The following is a 21,404-nucleotide window of genomic DNA, read 5'->3' as shown; positions in this document are numbered from 1 at the left end:
TGTTTAGGCTTCTGGAAAATGCATCACCTTGTCTTTCTCCTGCTATTTCCCTTTATTCACATAAATTATCCCTCTTCTACTATCCTTTTTTCTGTGACAAAAATCTGGGGACTCTAAAACTATAGGTTAATAAAGAACCAGGGGTGGCGGAAATGCAGATGAATCAAGGGAACCTGTATCAGTTCTCACTGTAAATAAACTCCAGAAACAGCCCTCTGCTTCCATGGCCTCTATATACCGAAAGGATAAAATATCCTATCAGTTGTTTAAGAAAATTAATCTGTTCCAACAGTACAGAGATGTGATCATTCAGAGAATGTAGAAAAGGGTTATTATTTTAGCCTGCAGTAAAATTACTCTTTCAGGGAAACAGCCCCACTTAAATTTGTATTGACTAGCTCAGGACATAACTTCTAGTCAAAGGTGTCTATCATAAATATTCAGAAATATCTCTTCAGAGCTATCTAAACAGAATAGTTTAGATAAAATCATAAAAATGGAAATTATATGACCACCCTGACTTATTTATTTTTTAAATGTATTTCTGCTACAACAATATGCAGTTAAAATTACCTTGGTTGTTGAGAACACCCTCCAGATCTGAGATAGAATTGATCATTGCAGTATAGAGGTTAGAGCTACACAACCAGTTAATTGCTTCAATACAGTCAACTCCTTCCTCTCCAAAACCTGTAAAACAGAAGTGCAGCTAGCAGGATAAATAAATCACAAAAATATGGCCACTGCTGCCTCCAACTCTTTAAGAAATTAACCAAAAAGAAGCATATAAACAAGAAATTAGTCAGGACAATTTAGACTGTTTGAAGCATGGTTCCTGAATGACATTCAAAAAAAAAAAAATGTAGATGAATCTTCTAATTTGGAAAACATTTTTAATACCATTTATCCTTGTAGAGAGAAATATAAACTGGTCTGGCAACAGAAAGGGGCAAATAGACATAATCTCTAAAGAAAATTTTGAAATCCTATGCTAATGTTTTACCTGAATCAGAAAGCAATTTTTGTGGGTTTTTAGGAAATAAATATTAAAAATTATTTTTAAAAAAAGAGGAAATACCTTTTCCAAAAAAAAGAAAAATCGTTTAGGAACATTGCAAGATAATTACCACAGGGAAGATGCTGTAGCACCTAGTTCTGAAATCCATAACACAAATATCAAAAATATCAGATAATGTTGAGTTCATGAGCATAACTGAACTTTTACCTGCAATTCTTAACCTAAGACTAGGCATTTCCTCTTATAGTGAAATACATTCATCAAGCTATATAAAAAACATAAATCCATAAATAACATTTGTCAAAATGTCATTAAATATGTTTTTATGCCCCAACACTAAAAATAATATTCCTCTTTGTTATTCCCCAAATGTGCAATTTGATGTAACTCTTTAAAAACATTTCACTTACGTGTCACAGGACGCCTGCCTCTGGATTCTCCCAGACAAACTTGAATTCCAGGGCTTCCTCTGCATCCGTCTGACCAGACAAAAAAGGTACAAGAATATCGGGCCAGACCCCTCAGCCTGTTGGCAGCCAGAGCTACAATCACAGCTCTTCGGAAAACATAAGTCAGGTTCTTGGCTCTTCTTTGCCTTGTCCTGACTTCGTCCTGGTTTCTTTCCATGACAGCAGGGAGAGCATAAAGGAGGCTGACGATCTTGTGGTTCAATAGTTGTTGCTGGTTCACCTGTTCCTGGAGAATGTCTCTTTGGCAAGACATGGCGCACAGTCGGCCGTAGAGAGAGCACAGGGCCCCTGATAGCAGTGCAGAGGCTGCCAGCAGGAATGAGCGTGCCTTGAAAGCATCTAATAATGAATTTTTCAAGGTATTGTTTTCCTGGGCCAGTTTGTCAGAGAGTTGTTCAAGGCCATAGAGTTTTTGCCTGTTTTTCTGCACCGTTTCTTCACATTCCTGTGACAGAAACAAACCAAACTATAATGGACGAAACATTAACTACATGGTTTTTACCTAGACAAGAATGAAAAGAAAATTTAGCTTTGCCATTCAAATGATGCATTAAAGGAGCAAAAGTCGTTAGTAATAATCGTGATGAAAGTGTCTCTTCTAGTAAGCAATTACAGAATAAGATGAATGAAACAAAAACAGTGGTAGGAGGGAAATTTACATGATAATCAATTGCAAATGGACTCTTGATTTCTGAAAACAATCCACCAACACCGTGACAGCTCACAGAAGGTCCAACACCACCTGTCTGCCCACAATTCAGTTTTATTAATTGCCTTAACAATACTAATAACATCCTCCAATTTCAGAGAAAACACTGCTGTACCGAGCAGAAAGCCAGTGTAAGTGAGAGGAAAAACATCAGGAAGTCTGGAACATGAAAGCTGACAGATTGAATTTTTCAGCATGCAGAGACTTCCAGTCCTGAAATCTGCATCAAATACAGCATTATTCTGTAAAGTAAGTTGCAGTAACTCACAAATAACAAGGGACATCTATTTCCTTTATTCACTATGCTTTTAATTGAAACAGGCGTGAAGGAGTGTGATGATAAAGACAGTAAATGGTGGTTCTGGAATAACAGGGAACATTTTGGATTGCAAATAACTCATCTAACAAGGAGTGACAGTTTCACACTTTTAGGCCACTCCTCACTGTAGTATCAGAAAAACAGAATTGCTTAACACCATTGAAATCTACCACTGCTCTTAGGATCAGTACATACGTAACTAAATTTATCCCCAGGTGATACCACATTATTGTTATTCTATACAATCTCTGCAAATGATGATGCTGAAAAAGTAGCTGCTGCCATCAGTAATTCTTAAAACAAGCAAAGTTGATCTTACAGCTTTAACATTCTCAGAAAAAGAATACTGCTATCTGCAGATGAAATCAGGCTTCTCAGCTGGGCCTGAAGACTAAATTCTCTTCAACAAATGCTTCATCCAAGTAATTTATTTCTTTTTTTAAGTGATGTTAATATTAGCACAGGGATGGGTTGGTTTGTTGTTTGGTTTTGGATTTTTTTAAACTTTAAACGTATACTAAAATTCCCAAATGACCTTTAACTGCTAAGAGGCTTAAACTATTGAAATAATCAATTCAATTTTTAAAGAAAAAAAAAATTAGAAGTTCACAGCACCATACCTGTGATCTTGCATGAATTTCTGCAAGGGCGTTTGAGTACTGCTGTTCAAGATATTGCTTTTCTTTCTGCGACCAGTGTTCCTGTGCTTTTAACTGTTCAGACATTTTCTCCAAAGCATCCTCCTGGTTCTGCTGAAGGTTGTTCATAGTTTCAGTCTTGTGCTTGCACATATATTCTAGGTGAGATATCTGTGTGACAAGCATTTAAAAAGAAATTATTATTTACCTTTTCACTTTAAGTTAAGCACAGACTATTCCAGCATAAAATCTAAACTGCAGTTTTTTCAATATTTTATTAAAACTAAGTAAAACCCTTTCATGGCAGATAAATTACTTGGTTCTCAAAACAAAACTGAAATATATTTTTTGGTTTCGGTTTTGCCTTCTACCACCTTGTCACCCTCTTTGCAGGAAACCTGAGCCAGACACTTCATAACTTTTTTTTTTTTAATGATTGTATTCAATTTTAGTAAATTAGTAATCCAAGTATATCCTTTAGAAGTTTGTGATGATTGCAAACAATAATTAAAACACAGCCTTTAATTTTTTGTTTGTTTGTGGTTTTTGATTTTTTTCTTTTGTTGAAAAGTCAAGACATTCCAGGTTATGATTAAGTTTTAAAACAATTTCAGGGAATTCTAGCACAGAGAATTTTTTCCTTACAAATAGCTCATAAGTTTATGCTGTATTTTCAACAAACATGAAGGGATTCACTCTTGTGCTTTAACACTGCACTTCTCATGCAAGCTAAATGGAGGAATGAACCAAGCCAACAATGATCCCCAAATGCACACACCTCAACTTTCTGTTCCTAGAAAATATCAAGATACTTCCAGATAGATCACACTGAATTGTGTGGAAAAAAAGGTTTTTCAGCACAGTCTAAAATCCCAGAAAAGCTGCTAAGTACATGAGAAGAGCCCTAGAGACCTCACAATCAGTCTTAATAACAATCCTTAATTAAATAGCAAGCAACAATAAGACACAAGCCCTACAAACACTGCCAACAGTGTTCACCTTCCCTTCCTTTTCCTCATCTACTTCAAAAGAGAAATAAACCAGAACACAAAGTGATACCCTAAAGAGCTCTTTAGGCATAGCTTAGCCTCTGGAGCCAGCTGAGTTATTTTAGAAGGGGCTTTTTCCTTCCTAAAACCACAAGGTTTTCTGGGGAGAAAAGTCATGTAAGCTCATTTGCTCCAAAACCTTTCAGAAAAGTACAGCTCCTCCTTCATACAGATCCTGACATGTTTTAGAATAGGTATTTCTGTTTGTTTCTGAATAAAAATGTCATAATCCAAAGTTACAATTAAACAAAAAAACCCCACACTGGCATTCTTTCAAATAGTACATCTGAATCATAAACACATAATTACAAGGTGATATTCCTTGAGAAAGTGTATTTTGCCTCTGGATTATAGTAAAATAAAGATTTGATTTATGACTGTAAATGACTATGTTCAGTGAATTTCTTCCTCAGTAAGATGAATTTATTGTCTTTTAATTAGGTCCCTGTGGCTACTATCAGATTGTCCTTTCAGAATATCCTGCACAGAAGGTGGAGCTGGGAGACTTGATGCACACTCCACTCACATCTAAATGCCCCTGGCAACAAACTGAGCAGTGGACAAGCCATCATTAATGGTGCTCATTTGTTAGTGTCCAAATCCTTTTTTGGGGGCATGAATATCAGTCCTTTTTAACGAGACTGCAGAGTGAATAAAAGTCACTGAGCTCAGCAGAGGCAGCTGATGCCTGGGGACGCTCACCCTCTGCTTAGCCTTGTTGAAGTTCGAGACCAGGGCTTCAACATTCTCACGCAAGAGTGCACAAAGCTCTGTCCAAGGTAATTCTTCCAGGGGGACGTTTGTCTGTCTGGAAAGCACCTGGGCGTTTGCCAGGGTCTGGTATAAGTTCAGGAGGATGGACATCTCCCTCTGGAACACAAAGAAAAAAATTAATTGCTGTAGCTGGGCAATGTTAAAATCAAAAGAGATGCATCATATGTGCAGTAGCAGCGCTGAGCACAGCTGAAAACGAGCCCTTAAGGTTCATTCTCACAGCTTTACAAAATTCCTCAGTTCATTTCTAATAATTGCAGCCATAATATTACAGCAGAGTAAGAAAACAGATTTCACAAAATTTATCTAGTTAGACACAGTATGTAAATAAAGTATGTGAGTAAATCCCAGTCCTGTGGGAGCCACAACCATGACCTGGCAGCTAAAAATTTCCATGCTCTTAGTGGATGCAATTCATTCACCCATGTTAATACCTTGAGGTGCCTCCAAATTGTCCCCCAACACTTGCACAGCACACAGAAAACTGTCCATTTGGCTTGGCAGCACAATACACTCTAAATTCCTTTAAAAATTTGCTTTGTGTGGATTATATATGATTAATCAGCTGGCCAAAATGGGCCTACAGCTCCATCAGTCAAACTCCACAAGCCATGCCTCATTTCTTTACAGTGATTTTAATCAGTAGTATATTAAATTGATTAAAAATAAATTTTAGCAACAACAGCATGCAGTAGAAATTCAATTGTTCATACTTTCAGTTCATACAAGTGCCTTCAGATAATAGAAAGCTGTTTCACAAATGCTGTATCAGTACAGTCAGAGATCACTATAAGATTATCAGACTAGAGTGGAAAGAACATATTCAGGAAGCATAAAAATGGTATAAAACATGGAAAAATACTGTACAGATCAAGAAAGTAGGAGGGGAAACTGAATGGAAGAGAACACACTGGCATTTTCACACAATTTAAGCATAGGTATAGCAGAGACTAACAGCAATATATTAAATGTTATCTATACTTAGTTTCTGCTACAGTCTTTGGCTTTTTCATTTTGGGAAGCAAAATCAGAGCTGTCTCAATGGAGTAAACAGGACCACCTACAGGCACTTCTGCTTCCCAAACAAATACAAACAGCTTTGGGAAAATGCAAAGCCATCCAAGGCAATAAATACCTGATCTCATAAGACAACTACTAATACAACTCTTCCAAAAATGAACATTTTTATCACCTGCTCAGGACAGTCTTGTGGTTTGAAATCCTTTGAGTAAAACAATTAAAACAACCAGTTCTATGAATATGACAGTGAGACAACCCTTTATTTTTTAACCTTGCGATAATATAACATTAATTTTGAGTCTACCATTAAATACTGTTTCCATTAAAAGAAATCTTGATCATGAATGGAATCTTGTCCATAATTATTGCCATGTCATATATTTTACTAGGGAATACAAATAAAAAGGAAAACTTCTGCCACAGCAACAGCTAGCAAGCACTTTAGGTTAAGCAAGAATTTTAGTAGAATATTTTCAGCTTGCAATTGTGTTTTGTAGTTACAAATAGCAATCATTAATGCCTGTAGTTAGGACAGACAGTTGCTTTTCTCTGGATGTATTCCTTTTGTGCCTGATGAAATTACTTTCTCAGCCTAACTAGGCCAGCAAATGTCTTTTAATACATTAATGCTTGCAGGGAAGAAGCTGTTATTCTCCCAGAAAGAAAAAAGAAGATCCTGATTTTATTTGTCTCCAGCTTATGAATCACAGATCTGCCTGGGCAGTGGACAGCACTGAGACAAAATGTGGAATCACTCCATCAACTGAACAAAAGACACCCACAAATCTGAAGACTCTCTGATGCAGGTCTCTGCTCCTGTCCACAGGGAACAGACCTCATGTACCTTCCATGCTCAGAGCTCTGAGAGAGAAAGTGAAGTTTCCAAGCCACCAGCAAAAAAATATTTATATTGCTAAGAGTAGAAAGAGAGCAGATGTTACCACACTATCAAAGGAGAGATTTTCTAAACATGCTGACAACTTTCCTTTGTCCCTGCTGCTATGCAAAACGATGACAAAATTGTTATTCAAGGTGTAGCTGGGTAAAGACAGTAGAAAAGCCCAAAGTGGTCACATAAGAGGAGAAAGTTTTCAGAAAATAATCCAGCGAAATACATCCAATGTGCCAAAGCCACAGCAAAACAAGTAAAAAACAAAACAACAAGAAAAAAATCCCCTCTGCTTTTCCACCTGAAAGCTTGAAACAATTTTCAAGCAATTTTTACAGTTAAATACTTGCACTAAAACTAAAAAGGTGTATGAAATAGAAAGAAGCATTTCTACAATGGTAGCTAATGAAACTTGACAAAAAAGTTAGGTAGAAAGAACATTCTTCACATGATATGATAATCAATATCTACAAAATGCCTTAATTAGGAATGCCAGTACATCCTACCCATACTTTAAAAATATTTTCAAATTAGCTTCTCCAAGTCATTGGTTACATTTATTCAGGTAGTAAATTGTTTTAAAGGTAACATAATAACAGAAAGGGTGAGAGAATGGCAGAGTTCTTCCGCAGCTCAGCACAGCAAATGCAGCAAATCCTCACCACAGTAAATATTTTGACAGTATGTTTTAAAACACCTCAACAATGTGTGTCACATATTTTTCCTTACTATTGAGCACTTTTTATTTGTATTTGCAATTTACTATTGAGGATTTTTTTCCTTACTATTGAGCCTTCATGCAGGCTGAAGCTGTCTGGAGGAACCGCTATTGTGGCATTGGGATCTTGAGCTCTCCTCATGGCCTCAACCTTGTCTTTCCATTCCATACCGTAGGTTATATGCTGTCTTGGTGAACTGGAAAGTTTCCACAAAAAAGATACTTTAACCAAAATTACTTTTGTCGCATGCTCTATGTTCTTTTAAATGATAATCAATGGATATGGCAGATACCACTTTAGCACATCACATGGATCCTGAAGCTGCTTGCCTTTCTTAATTGAATGAAGAAATTGATATTCCTTCTAAGAAAGATTTTTCAAGAGGTTATATTTTCAGTTACCAAGCCTGCTGTCATGCAATTCATAAGATTTTTTGGATGTGGCCTCAAAGTTACATATAACAAACAGAATTCTTCATATTTTAATTAGCACAACAACTGTCTTCAGAGAGACCATGTCACATGTTGCATCATCAGTCCTGATTTCAAGTACAGTTCTTGCTCTTAAGATTTCCACATGCCTGACCCTACTCTGGTCTGACTTTGAAAGCAAGCTACCCAGAATTTTAATCTGTTCTTGTACTGTGTCAGTCAGGAAAACAGATATACCAAGAGCCTGGCATGACTAAACAGGCAGCTGATGAGGAAACTACAAGGCAAAACAACAGCATAAACGACACAGAAGCACAGAGAGGGAATGCAAGGAAGAATTTTAAAAGATTGCCTAAGTATTTAGGCATGGTATCAGGAAAGCCAAAAGCTTGCTTAAAAATGATCTTTGCAAAGGATGACAAAGGTTTTTCCAGCTCAAGTTTGAAGTATCTTACTAAAAACATGTCCATAATCATGAATCTTGAACGAGTTGCTCGGGCCACAAACTTCCTCTCTTGTGGGAAAACTGATTTTTTTCCTTCTCCACTACTCCTTGTGTGAGTAAGTCAAAAGAAACACCTGTGTATACAGACCCAAATAGTTCTAGGCTGAAAGAGAGGTCACCCAAGTTCTGCTACCACAGGCACAGCAGACTGTGCTGTGGAAACATCTCAAGAGATTTCCTGTGCTCTCACACTTTTCAATGTTTTTTAACCATGTCAAGCTTTCTACAGTCATTCAAAAGTTGAAAACAAAGATTACCCACTATAAATGATACCCAACTTCTTGACAGGAATCTTAGAGATCCAACTGACTCACTGAAGTGGAAAACAATGTTTTCATAATAATATAAGAATTGGACATCTTTTGAATATCTGCTGGATATCTTTTCCTACACTCACCCCAAACACTACTGGAGGCTGGACCCTACCATAAATATGAGTTTCAAAATTTTTGGTTTGGCAAATAATCTGTAGCAGGCCAGTTATTATCTGTACCATTCACAATAGCTTTGGTTACTGATATGGGCCTGTTATTAATGGACTGCCAGATTCTGAACCTTTAGCTTGGTTTGTCCCATTGCCCTAGAATTTTCTGCTGACTGAAAATTGCAGGGAATTTTCTATTTTGTACTCAAGCTGTCTACTGCCATTTTGGAATGGCTTTAAAAGGAAACTTACGCTTTTTTTCCTGTCTCAAGAGCATTTACTGGCTCTCTGAAATCTTCCCTTGCTACCCCTTCTGGCAAAGCTTGTCTTCTGCCGAGCTGATCTTCATTCAAAACGTCTTCGAGTTCTTGAATTCTCAACTAGCAAATGTTAAGAAAGCAGTTAAGGGAAGTTAGGAAAGATTACCACGGTCTTTCATGCTGTTCACTGCTCTGTTCTGCTTTTTACAGGTGAATATATTCTATTAATTCTGTATGGAATCAGAAAGCATTGAACACACATAGAAATGTATTAATACATAGAGTTCAAAACAGAGAGAAATAGATATGCCAACCAAAAGCACATTTTGTTGTCCTTGCGTGGTGTTTGGATTTTCCTGATTTCAATTATTTATATTACTGAAGTTTTCCAGGGGAATTCTATTCATTAAGTAGGCTCATAAAAGTGTAGGATAAACAGTAAAAGCTACACTTGCACTCAGAGCAAAGCTCATGTGGAGCTTGTTCATGTACATAAACAAGAAAGAAAAGCTGCTGTGTTCTTCACCCAAAGAAGAGAAATCTCTAACTTCCAGGAATGTTACCTTTCCCTTTGTATGTTGTAAAAGTAGAGAAGGAATAAAAAAACCTGCATCATCATTACTTATTTAATCATCACTTCAGAAATCCAAGTGCCTGTACTTAGAAAAAGTAATAAAAAAATAACTGACTGCAGAAGTGGAAATGCTTTTTTGAGTTCCTCAGAAAATAAGAAAAAATTAATGAAATTCCCTTTTGTTTTCTCATTTAGTGTTTCTAAATTCCACTGCTAGTCAGATCACTCAGCAGATCAAAAGATCACTCAGCAATCATCTTTCAGGTTTTTCACTTTTTTTTTTTTAATAAATCCTAATTGCTTTAATGGATCAAACCCTATGTGACACAGTTTAGTGATACAAAAATTTAATATTCAAGTATACATATAGCATTTTTTCATATATTCAAACTTTTCTGGTAACAGCAGATGTAATAGCAGAAATGAACTCTGAATATTTACATTTGGAACTGCAGCCTCAGGATGCATTAATATCTCACACCTAGAGAAGTTGGGTGAGTACACTCTATCTCTGAAATTATATAAGTGCCCATTCCAGAGATATAGGACAGAATATTTTAGCAGTTGAACTATTGTGAAACATTTCCTTTCCCCTCACTGTTTCAATGCAACTTTGAATTCTAAAACATAAGAATGTGACATTTTATTTTAATATTGATTCTATTAACTTGACAGTTCCCTGGAAATAAAGGAGATGTTTTTCTATTACCTTTTACAGTCTTGACAATCATTGCAAAAATATCTACTCAGTGTTTTCACTGGAGCAAGGAAATCTTAACATTTTTGGAAGATTGCACCTTTACAAGTCCATCTTCTATTTTACTGCAAACTTCCACCAAATATTTAATCAAAAGTTTACCTGCATGACATCTGTTGTGTATTTACATTCTACATGTGCTAGTCTTGCTGCTGCAGCATCATCCTCCAGTTCCTTTATTTTCACTGCAGCTGCCTAAAAGTACATTTTAAAAATATTTAAGTCCAGAAAGATGATAACATCATGCAAAGACAACTTTATTTGTTCACTTTATTAGGTCTCCATAAACCAACCTGTGGTATCTGAACTACTTGCACTTTGGAACTGTGAAAACTCATGCCAATAAACAAATGAAACGAAATCATTACATATCCAGAATATCAAAGTAATACTTTCTATTTAGTTTAAGAAATTGATGTAGGATTATGCTCTTGCTACAGTTTTTATAGTCACAGATACGTGTCTCTACATAAAGGCCTGGACATGATATTTCAATTGAAAAAATGTTTTTAGCAAAAGCAGTAACTACAGAGCTGCTGTAATAGAAATTCACATGAAATTTTAATTACATTCTTTCCTATCAAAAACATCCTCTCACTTTGACTGATGATTGATTTGAAAAGAACAATACACCCCAAAATGACTCCTGCCTTCAAGTGATGCCACAAAGATGAAGAAAAGGACATTAATATTAAAAGTAATTGAAGACACTCAAGGTTACACAGATACAAGTAAAGCCATTGATTTTGGACAGGAAAAGCAAAGTAGCAAGTATGTGAGACTGAATCCTAACTCTAAGAACTTCAGTTAGGGAAATGTTAACTTAAAAATAAATAAATAAATAAAATTTACATACTAGCTGTTGGCAATAAATTTAAACTCTGTATAAGCCCGCACATTCACAAAAGGAAATAATTGAGAAACAGAGATCTGTGGAAGGCCTATTAAAGAAAAAGCCACAGCACAGAGATCACCAAACCCCCTCCACAAAAGCATCAGCCAAAAGGCTTAAGCTTTGCCTCCTCCCACAAGACCTATCTGCTTAACATGCTTAAATAAAAAATTTTAAAAAACTCACAAATCCTGCACAAATTCTTCTTCTATACATCTGTATTGCTAAGATTGCTTTCCCAGTGACATAAACCCCTTTCCATCTGCAGTTCAAACACCACTCTCAGGTCGGGCTCACAGCATTCACCTGTGAATCCACATTTCCTGCGAAGTGACACTCCACATTTTGTTAACCAAACACAGGGCACTCATAACCTGACTCAGAGGTTTCACCCCTCAGAAATGACACTGCTCAGTTGTGCCAGTGCTTGCTGAGGCTCCCAGCAGCAGGCAGAAAGCTTTACCTCCAGTTCTTTGAGGAGCCTCTCCTGCCGTTTGTTCTTGATTTCCAGAGAGTTGGCCTGGAGCCTCAGCACCTTGGCGCAGCCATTGTGCTCTGCCTCCATGTCCTTCAGCTTCTTGGCAATGCTTTGCAGAGCAGCATTAGTTTTCTAAAGGTAAGCAGGTAAAGGAATAAATAAATAAATATGCCAAGAGGCACTTTTTCTATGATAAAGTATTGCAGTTGAGAGTTCAACAGAGAAATGGAGACTGCATCAGAAGATGATGTTAGAATTTTAAAATCTACGACGCCAGTACATGTCAACAGAAGTGCTTACCCAACAGCAGAGATGCTTTTGATTCACCATCAAGAAATCTCTGTTGGGCTAAAAAATCACTGTGAACATGATCTTCTGTGGTAACACTAAAATCAATACCAGATCTCCACAGGACATCTTTCCCTAAAAGACTACAGCCCTTCCAATCTCTTCTGTCTCCCAGCTCCGTGGCAATGAAACGGAGTGCATTGGGTGAACTTTTGTCCCCCAACAGGGGACATTTTTGTTATGATTTTGATTGCTCAAACTTCAAATCAGATGTTTTTTAGAAACAGCTAGTCCCACAGACTAAATAATTTTGATTTCTGGTATTCTGAAAAGGATTTGCTACTATCTAGAAACTGAATTACTTTAAAAACTTGTGAAATATGAAGTCCTCAGTAGAATAAAATAATCTGGTCCCCACTCAATTTCTGCATACAGAAATTGAACTAAGCTGCAGGCTGGAAGCATTACTTCAATTACTGGACACTGCAGCTCCACGAAATCACTGCTACAGAATCCCCATTGTCCATATGAATTTCATTTAAATTTAAGGTAATCCTCTAGGTTTGAATGTCCAGCAAGACAGTTTTCTTCCCTTTAGAATGCAAGATAAATAAATAAATAAATAAACAAAAATTAACTGTTTTCTACATTTCCTAACATTTCTACTCTATACCTAGAAAGATACAGAAATATCAGGTTTATCTTCCTAATATTAACAAATTTGAACTGGGGAATGTGAAATAAGTAGGAGATAGTTTGCTGTGAAATACTACAAAAAATTTAAAAACAGTTTCTACTGGAGATATAATTCGCATTAGCAAACTAAAATTGTCGTGAGTATATCAAGCTCATTAAACAAGTCAGAATGAGCTGCAGGATTTCAGAGTTCTGAAGAATTTCTGAACTTTTCGGCGGCAATATGACTGTTGAATACTATCCCCATAATATTTGCTCATGAAAAACACAGCTGTTTGGGTTTTTTTGGTTTTGTTTTTTGGGTTTTTTTTTTTTTGATTGTTTGTTTGTTTTGGGGTTTTTTTCTTTTTTCTTTTTTTGTTTTTTGGGGGGTTTTTTTTGTTTTTTTTTTTAAACGACACAATCTCCCAGGTTTTTGAAGGAAAAGACCATGAAGGGCTATGGACTCCTGCCTAACCACGAGACGATGCTATTGCCCTTCCTATCGCATCCAAGCCCCCCTGTCCCGGGCCAGGATCCGCCCAACAGATCCTGTCACAAAGCAGAGAAGGTGATTTTTCCTGCGTGCTCGTTCCAGAGGCGCATTTCAATACTCCATGACTCCACTCCCATGCCTACCTCAGCATTTTCACAGCCATTTATAAGTTCAGAATTACGGCTTGTGACCTGCAGTTTTTCCGGGAAGGATTTGCCTACATGCTCAGAATCCCACTTCTCTGCACTTATTAAGACCACAATTAAATCTCCTTAGCTTTCATTTTGTAACTCAGAATAACTAAAGGAGATTTAAACCAGGCCTGTAAATACACAACACAAAACACTGCAGTGTATGCAAAGTCATAATTTATAAACCCAAACATTTCTGATGTTCATCTGACAAGTTTAAATGAATTCAGCTTTCAATGCAGTCAAGCCCAGATGTAAGAATTTTTATTTCCTGTAATTTTATAACTATCCATAACATAACTCTAGGGTGATGGGCAGGCGAACAGCTACAAAAGCAAAGTGGAAAAATTTAACATTTTTATTACCGAGGCAGGTTAGGGTTTGGCACCTACCAGTGAATCAGATTTTCATTTCAGTGAGTTTTGAAAGTCCTGAAAGACTTTTGAGTACAGTGACATCAAGACTGAAACCCTACAGCTCACTCTGGCCTGTTTAACTAGATGTATTCATGGCAATCTTAGTCTACTCATGCTAATTACATTTCCTACAATTTTGTATCTTCAATGCATTTACCAACAAAACCCCTTCCTCTACAACCACTGTCAGAGAACACTGCCAGGGGACTGACAGACAACACAATGTCCTGAGCCATACACTGCTCCTTTTGTCCTGTTTCAAGGACAAACATCACTTGACAGAGCATGGCATACTTTTTCAATGCTGATTTTTGATGCAGCATTAAACTCTCTGAAGGTAGCTCCTATAAAACACTGTACACAACAGAAGGCAATACCCTTCCAGAGCCTCCTCAAATTAACTCAGCCACTTCTGTTGGCCAGAACTCAGAGCTTACCCTGCTGCCCCTGGCAACTTAAAAAGGAAAACTCTACCTAAAAGTGGGCTTCTTCACCTCCGATATCCTGCCCAGCTTTACAAGGATCAGCATTGAATAAAAACTGGTTTGTGTTTCTGTTGCAGTGTGTTATAATATCCTGTTTTAAACTTCCGGGTCCCTTCCCCAGGTGTGCCAATACCTCTCTCCCTTCCCCCTCGCCCCCTTGCTGAGTGAGTTCTGTCAATCAGGCTTAACATTCCAGCATGGCCTCCTATGGTTGGTCACTTTCAAAGGATGCCCTTCAAGCCTGGGGATCATTGGCCTGTCTAGGTGTCCCTCGTCCCTTGAGATCCTCCCCCTCCCACCTGGTTGGTGGCACACCTGTCCTTTCCCTTCCCCTCCCCCGGAGCTTAAAAGGGCAATCGGACCATGTGCTCAGGATTCTGTTGGAGCTGTTGCCAAGATTCAGACCTCTGTGACCATGGAATAAAGCTCTGGATATCAACCCTCCACCAGAATCCGTCTCCTTTCTCTTCACCATAGCCTGAAGCCTTCTCTCCTGAGGTAAACGGAGTTCCTAACAAGCCTGGACTTGTTCAGCTGCCCAGCTGCAACCACCAGCAAGCTAAAGGTGTCTCTGGGGTGACACACCACAGTAGCCGCCTTTGGCCCAGCAGCAAGGGTCAGACTGGCCCAGGCACAATCTACCTGGTGATATTGGGATTCATATTCAAATATTTTGGCGCCCAAAGTGAGGCTTCATGTTTCTGCTTGTTTTGACAAGGACATCAGGTCCTGTCCACAAGCTCCTCTGTTTTTCACTACCACTGTGTACTGATAATTTGGGTTAGGTGTTTACCATGACAAACAGGCACAACACCTTCCATCAAAGCCCCAAACCAGCATTACACACTAAGTGTAATAACTTCATAATTCTGTAACTTCATTACTTCTGTAATCTTCAGTATCATTCTGCAGTATTTAGCTATTTGGGGGATTTTTTTCCCCCTTAAACCAGAAAACCTCCAACCCACCCCACACTTTGTACCAAAAACCTTTCAGCCAGCATCTCATGGAACTTTCCATCTATTAATACATCATACCTGAAAAGCCATTTCTGCTTCAGCTTTTTCTCTAATGAGGAATTCTAGCTCAGCAAGGTGTACTCTGTAGATGTTATCCTTCTCCACTGCACATCTTTGTTGCTCTGCTTGAAGCTGCCACTGATCACTTTGAACTAATTTCTCAATCTCTGATGCTTTTTGCTGATGTTTGTCATTGATTACTGTTGTTTACAAAAAAAAAAAAGAGAAAAAGAAAAAGAAAAATAGCACTGAAAATTAGCATGTTCAGAAAAAAAGTATAATGAACATAAGTTCCTCTGTATATTGTGATATCCTGTGAAACACTGGAACAGTAACACTTCCAGTTTCACTACAGAGAAACAATCACATTTTGTGTTCCTGCAGCAACTTTCACACAAGGACATAGAAATGCTTTGGAGATTTCTACAAGTTTCAGCTCTTCTCCCTTTGGAAAGGAATAAAAATTCAACTCTTTCAAGTGAGGCCTCTATAGCATAGGGAACTTAATAACTTAATTACATTTTTCTGCAACACTTGGCTAGCTTATTTCCAAATATTTATGAGATACTTCAGTCTGTAGCAATTAATTTCAAGCTCATTTTAAGTATCAGTAAAGACAAACACCAGCCACATGAAAATGATTCTAGGAAAACCTTAGGCAGGTTGGGCTAATGAGCAAAGGCTTAGCTTTTCTGGGGAAATTTACTGCTGCTCAAGAGAGTTAAATCTTCAGCCCAATGGTTGCCCCAAGATAGGGAAATACTGGATCTACTTCTCCGTTAAAGCGTAAATCCCAAGGAAGAGCTCTTTTCCTAAAAGCAGTTTTACTAGGAACTTTGCTTCATTTCACAAACTCCGTCAAAATATGTTGATTTTTTTTTATGTTGCTGAGTACAACTAGCTATGTTGGCATTTATGTGATCACCACTTTCTAATAGATTTTTACTTCAAATTCATCCCATTCTTCTGAAATTTCTTCCTAGATGGAGAAGGCTGAGAAAACCAGAAGAGACATGTTGGGAAAACACAGAGAATTTGTGGACACAATGATGGAAAAGACCTGTCAGATGTCAGGAATCGAACCTCAAGAAGAACAGCAGAAAAACAGTTTGGAGAGGATACTAAAGAAAGGGCACAAGTGAGGTGCTCTGTCCAAGAAGTTAAGCTGAGATGGTGTCAAAAACACCACACGAGGTGAGCAAGGCTCCAAGAGACAAGGAAGAAGAAGCAGTAAGTTAAAAACTGAAAAAGAAATGAGAAGCAACACTGCAACTATTTGGCTTTGACATTTATCACAATGAAAACAAAACTGGGGGAAAAAAACCAACAAAGAACAGAACAAAACAAAACTAAACTAACAAAAAAACCCCTACCAAACAAAAAACAGCTTGAGAAATTTAAACCAACCGAGATTTTTGTAATTTGTGTGTTCTCCAAATGAATGAAAGTGCAGAATTCTTATTATCTTTAAAAAAATATGGCAGTGTAAATGCACTTTCAAGTTTCAGAGTCTCCTTCCATCCTTGTAAGGTTACAAAGTTCAGGAGTGCTCCAGTCTTTTCAGTGAACACCAAAGATTCCCAAATACATCTCCTGTACTGAATTTAAACAGTATTTTATTTACTTAGGTAAAAAAAAAAACCAAGCAAACAAACAAAAAAAAATCTCCCCAGCTTTTAAGAGTGAGAAATCTCTTTCTGCTTGAGAATAATTAATAACTTAAGTTTCTGAATGCAAAACTAGTAGGGGAAAAATGTGCAGGTAAAACCATTCTTTTCCACAAACTAAACAAAACCAAAGATGAGATGAAGAGGCCAGATATGAGCAACAAAAAGCTAGAAATATCTGAAAAGGTGAAAGAAAAAAGCAGCACGATGAGAACTCCTGGGGAGAAAGACAAAGCTTTTTGGAAAGAGTGTAAACAAATAAACAGGGTTTGATTTTATTATATTTTTCCCCCTGAAAATAAAAAGGAAGAACTGCTGGACATAGTGATAAGCAGGATGGGGAGAGGGACTCCTTAATTACAATTCTGTACACACTGAAGGAAGGAATAACAGAAGGTAAGGAGCAAGAGAAAACAAAGGTATTGATAGGCATAGCAGGTTATATTTAATTCATACGAGACAGCAAGGGTTTTGCAAACTCTTATGAGCTTATAGAAGCAGATGAGTAAGACATGGGAAAATAAGAAAATAAGAGACTTTCAAAGAATGCTGTAACTGTAAAACCTTGTGCAATCTCTGCATTTTTAATGACTTGGGACTGGTGTATCCTCTGGCCATGATTTTTTTTTTTTTTTTGAAAATTACCTTGAAGTTCCATAACTTTGGTTTTTGCATCACACAGTTCATCCTCTGCAGAATACAGCTGTAAATTAGCTTCTTTTCTAGCAAATTTCATTTCACTCTTCAGATTTTGACGAAGAAGTTCTCCTTTCTCAAGTTCCAGCCTTAATTGCAGTATTTCTTTTTCATAGCGAGACATCTAGAAAATAAATATTTCAGAGATTGCATTCACAGCTGCCATCTTATCCCATCTGATTTTTAAATACAGTCTTGAAACCACACATTTTAGATACTTTTATTTTTTTTATGCAAACTGATCCTGTTCCTAGATCATTTTCATGTACCTTAAATGTACCTCTCTGTTTTTCCAAACATGCTCTGCCTTAAGAAAAGAAAAGCTACAATTATATTCCACAGGCAATTTTATGGTAACTGTATTTAGCAACTAGAAAAGCAGTTGTGTTGGGATATTAGATTATCAGACACCTAGGAACTCACTATGTAAACACAAACTTCAGTCCAATGATGTTCGGCAGTCAAGCAGAATGCTATTAAACACAACAAACAAAACAAAGAAAAGGCTTCAAAAAGGACTCTTATCTGGTGTAAGAAAGATAGTCTAGTCAGTGCTGCCAAAACTAGACCCAGGAAACCACATTCAAGCCATTAGAACTCAAGAAGGTGGAAAGTAAAACATGAATTTCTTCAGAACATCTACAAAGCAGCAGCATCCTTCATGCATGCCCCATTCATAGGAAATAATTTAGCCCCCTTACAAAGGTTTTCCCTGATGCTCTTGTGGCAAACTGGTACCTAAATGAAGTAGCAGTGAGAAAATGCTTCATTAAAATTTTCTTTCGTTTGAATTTTATTACTGATATAAGTAACAATTCTGCTCTTATCAGTTTTTTAGGGGCATCTGGTGTGGATGCTCATTCATCTCTTTCCTATTAAATACAGCCAATAAACCAAGTTTGTTGCTCCCTATCCATTTGTTTAAGGATTGCTGCTTCTTACACAGGGCTTTGCCCTTGTCCTGACCCCATTGCTCCATCAATGGTGGGGTGATTCTGTAAAATGGACCCCTGGAATTACTGGGATTAAAATACTCAGACAAACAGACAAACAAACCACATCTTATGCTGAGAATTCCAAAGCTGGGGGTGCAAAATATTCTCCTGCATGGTTGTACTGTTGTGTACTGCTCAGGTTTCTTGCACACACCTTCAGCTCTTAGCAATGACACTAAAAGTGATATCAGTTCCTAGGGACAGGCATGAGATATCTGTACAGTGCTACTTTGTTATTTTCCAACTTCTGAATGTGATTTTTACTCACCTGATGAGAGGATTATTTCAAGGAAGCAAATTGCATTTAAGGAAATTAATTTTATTTTTACCCGTAGAATAAATTACATTTATTCTAAGGGTAAAATAAAGCAAACAAACAAAAAATCTCCTTACCTCTTTAAAGCGTTGATTGTTTAATTCCAAATTTGTTTTCTCTAGACTTTCGAGTTTTCTTCTCAGATCTTCAACAGTGTCCATTTCCATTTTATTGAAATCCTGATGCAATGGTACCTCTTGTAACTGATTATCTGAGCTGAAAAATGTGTTTTGAAAAAACATGAGCATTCCTTTGAAGTTTTAATGCTTCTTTATTTCCATTCCACAATCATGGGTCCAGAGTTTTAAACCTTCACCTAAGTAAAATTATTTTGTGCAGTTTTCATCTTGCTATTGCTCTTTGAAGAAAGGATTATATAGAATTGCTTATTGTGCAAGATATGAGAGATGTGGCAGCAGGAACTTAAAAGAGAGATTCACTTTGGATTAATAAAGTTGATTTAAGCATAACATATTCATTATTATTTTTCAGTATATTAGTTTCCAATAATGAACTTCCATAATTTTTGATAATTAACTTCCAGGAGGCTTAGAAATGTAATTCCAATTATGTGAGTTAAAACAACTGCAAGCTTTTTGTCTCCACAAAAAGTCTCATTTTTTAACATTAGTTACCATCTCAAAACCATCTCTGTCACAAAACAAATGCACAGATGTGGGAAAACCCTTTCTTTTTAAACTTTGTCTTCTGAGATACATACATTCAAAACACAGACATGCACCTGATCACAGACACGACACAAATTGAAGGCTTAGTCCTCCAAACTACCCTGTTTCATCATAATCTCCACTACTATTTTACTTAAAACAAAATCTACTTGGCAATTAGCAGAATCAGCCCTCAAGCACCACAAGCAATAACAAAAGAGTCAACACCAAGTTTCTATATAGAAAGTGAAAAATTTATACATATGATATATAAATTTATACATATACATACACACATAAATATATATAGATACATATGTATATGTATGCATATACATATAAATAGTTACATAAAAAACCTATTTATTAACCAGTTAAATAATTTAAAGTGAAATTATTATAACTTCAAACTGGAAAACTTTTCAGTTCTTTCAGTTCTTGAATATCAGTGTTCACATTCTTTTAAATACGTAAGACCGCAACAATTATTTTATCCAGACAAAAGTGCAAGAGTTTATGGGCAGTAAATGTGAAATACACTGATAAAAGAAACATGATTAAATTAAGCACTAAACTAGTATCATATAATGCAGAAATGTAAATACTAAAATACCTTTGTCTGCATGAAGTATTTTTTACAGAAGTAATACTGTACTGCCATTTAAATATTAGATCTTTCTAAATAAAAAGTCACCACTTTACCCCTAGATTTGTGTACAGTTAACATTTTTCATGACCAAAAATTTACCTAATGACATATTTTTCTGTATTTTTTTTTTGTCTGGCCAAAGAGACACAAATACTATCAATAAGGGGATCTGTAACTTAGATTAAATCTTGCCTTTAAAGACATTACTATTCTTAAAGAAGGAAATTTCAATTTTAACTGCAGACCATAAATATTTTATAATTGAAGAAATAGTAAGTATTTTCCCATTTAAAAACAAGACAGACATTATCTGTCAGATCAGAACAGCTAGATGTCATCAGAAATTGTTCCATAGGGTGCCGTCTTCTTAACACATTTTATATATTTAATAAATGTAGAGACAATAATCATCAAAACCTGCATGCACTGCATTATTAGTGTTCAGTACTTACTACCAAAGCCATACCCAAAGCAAGCAACATGAATCAAAGAGCAAGAGATCAACAACAATTAAAATCACTATTTTTAGTGCAACTCAGCTCCTGTAGTAAGAAGATTTGGAAATAAGTAGAACCCAAGCAGCTAGAGCATCTGTAAGCTGAATAAAATCTTGTTTGTGGACATCATGTAATAGGTTTGAGTGGCCCTTTTTTCTCTCTTTCTGGGGAAAACACAGAAGAAATAAAGGCAAGTAATATCATTCAGAGATGATGAATAAAGTACCAGTCTCAGCTGAAAATAGCTAAAAGCCAGACAGCACCAAGGGGGAAAAATGAAACCCAAACTGAAAACTGGGCAAGACTTGGTCCAAGAAAAAGGGTTATGGAAAGGGTAACCATTTATTTGGTGTGTAGGCAGCAGGGGAGTAATTTACCTTATTTAAACCTGGTGAGATGTAATATTATTTTCATGGAGAC

The 21,404-nt window shown here is 36.7% G+C and overlaps 1 protein-coding gene across 1 annotated transcript in view; it reads right to left on the bottom strand.

Moving 5' to 3' along the window:
• Window positions 1–19,331, bottom strand: part of LOC128942909 (coiled-coil domain-containing protein 171-like) — a 51,872-nt gene extending 32,541 nt beyond the window's left edge. Inside the window, exons 1-11 of the mRNA XM_054285596.1 lie at window positions 19,248–19,331; window positions 17,809–17,983; window positions 15,515–15,696; window positions 11,912–12,058; window positions 10,659–10,751; window positions 9,218–9,345; window positions 7,672–7,801; window positions 4,906–5,073; window positions 3,137–3,325; window positions 1,429–1,933; window positions 574–690 (exon numbers count right to left, since the gene is read on the bottom strand). Coding sequence (XP_054141571.1) covers window positions 574–690; window positions 1,429–1,933; window positions 3,137–3,325; window positions 4,906–5,073; window positions 7,672–7,801; window positions 9,218–9,345; window positions 10,659–10,751; window positions 11,912–12,058; window positions 15,515–15,696; window positions 17,809–17,983; window positions 19,248–19,331 — 1,918 coding nt within the window. The remainder of the gene's footprint in view (window positions 1–573; window positions 691–1,428; window positions 1,934–3,136; window positions 3,326–4,905; window positions 5,074–7,671; window positions 7,802–9,217; window positions 9,346–10,658; window positions 10,752–11,911; window positions 12,059–15,514; window positions 15,697–17,808; window positions 17,984–19,247) is intronic.
• Window positions 19,332–21,404: the final 2,073 nt, after the last annotated feature.

This window comes from Melozone crissalis, unplaced genomic scaffold (assembly GCF_028551555.1).
Source record: "Melozone crissalis strain CALT ecotype California unplaced genomic scaffold, PUWL_Pcris_2 ptg000005l_1, whole genome shotgun sequence".
In the NCBI taxonomy this organism is placed as follows: domain Eukaryota; kingdom Metazoa; phylum Chordata; class Aves; order Passeriformes; family Passerellidae; genus Melozone; species Melozone crissalis.
Note: the sequence above shows the minus strand (reverse complement) of the source record. Positions and strands in the feature narration are given on the sequence as shown.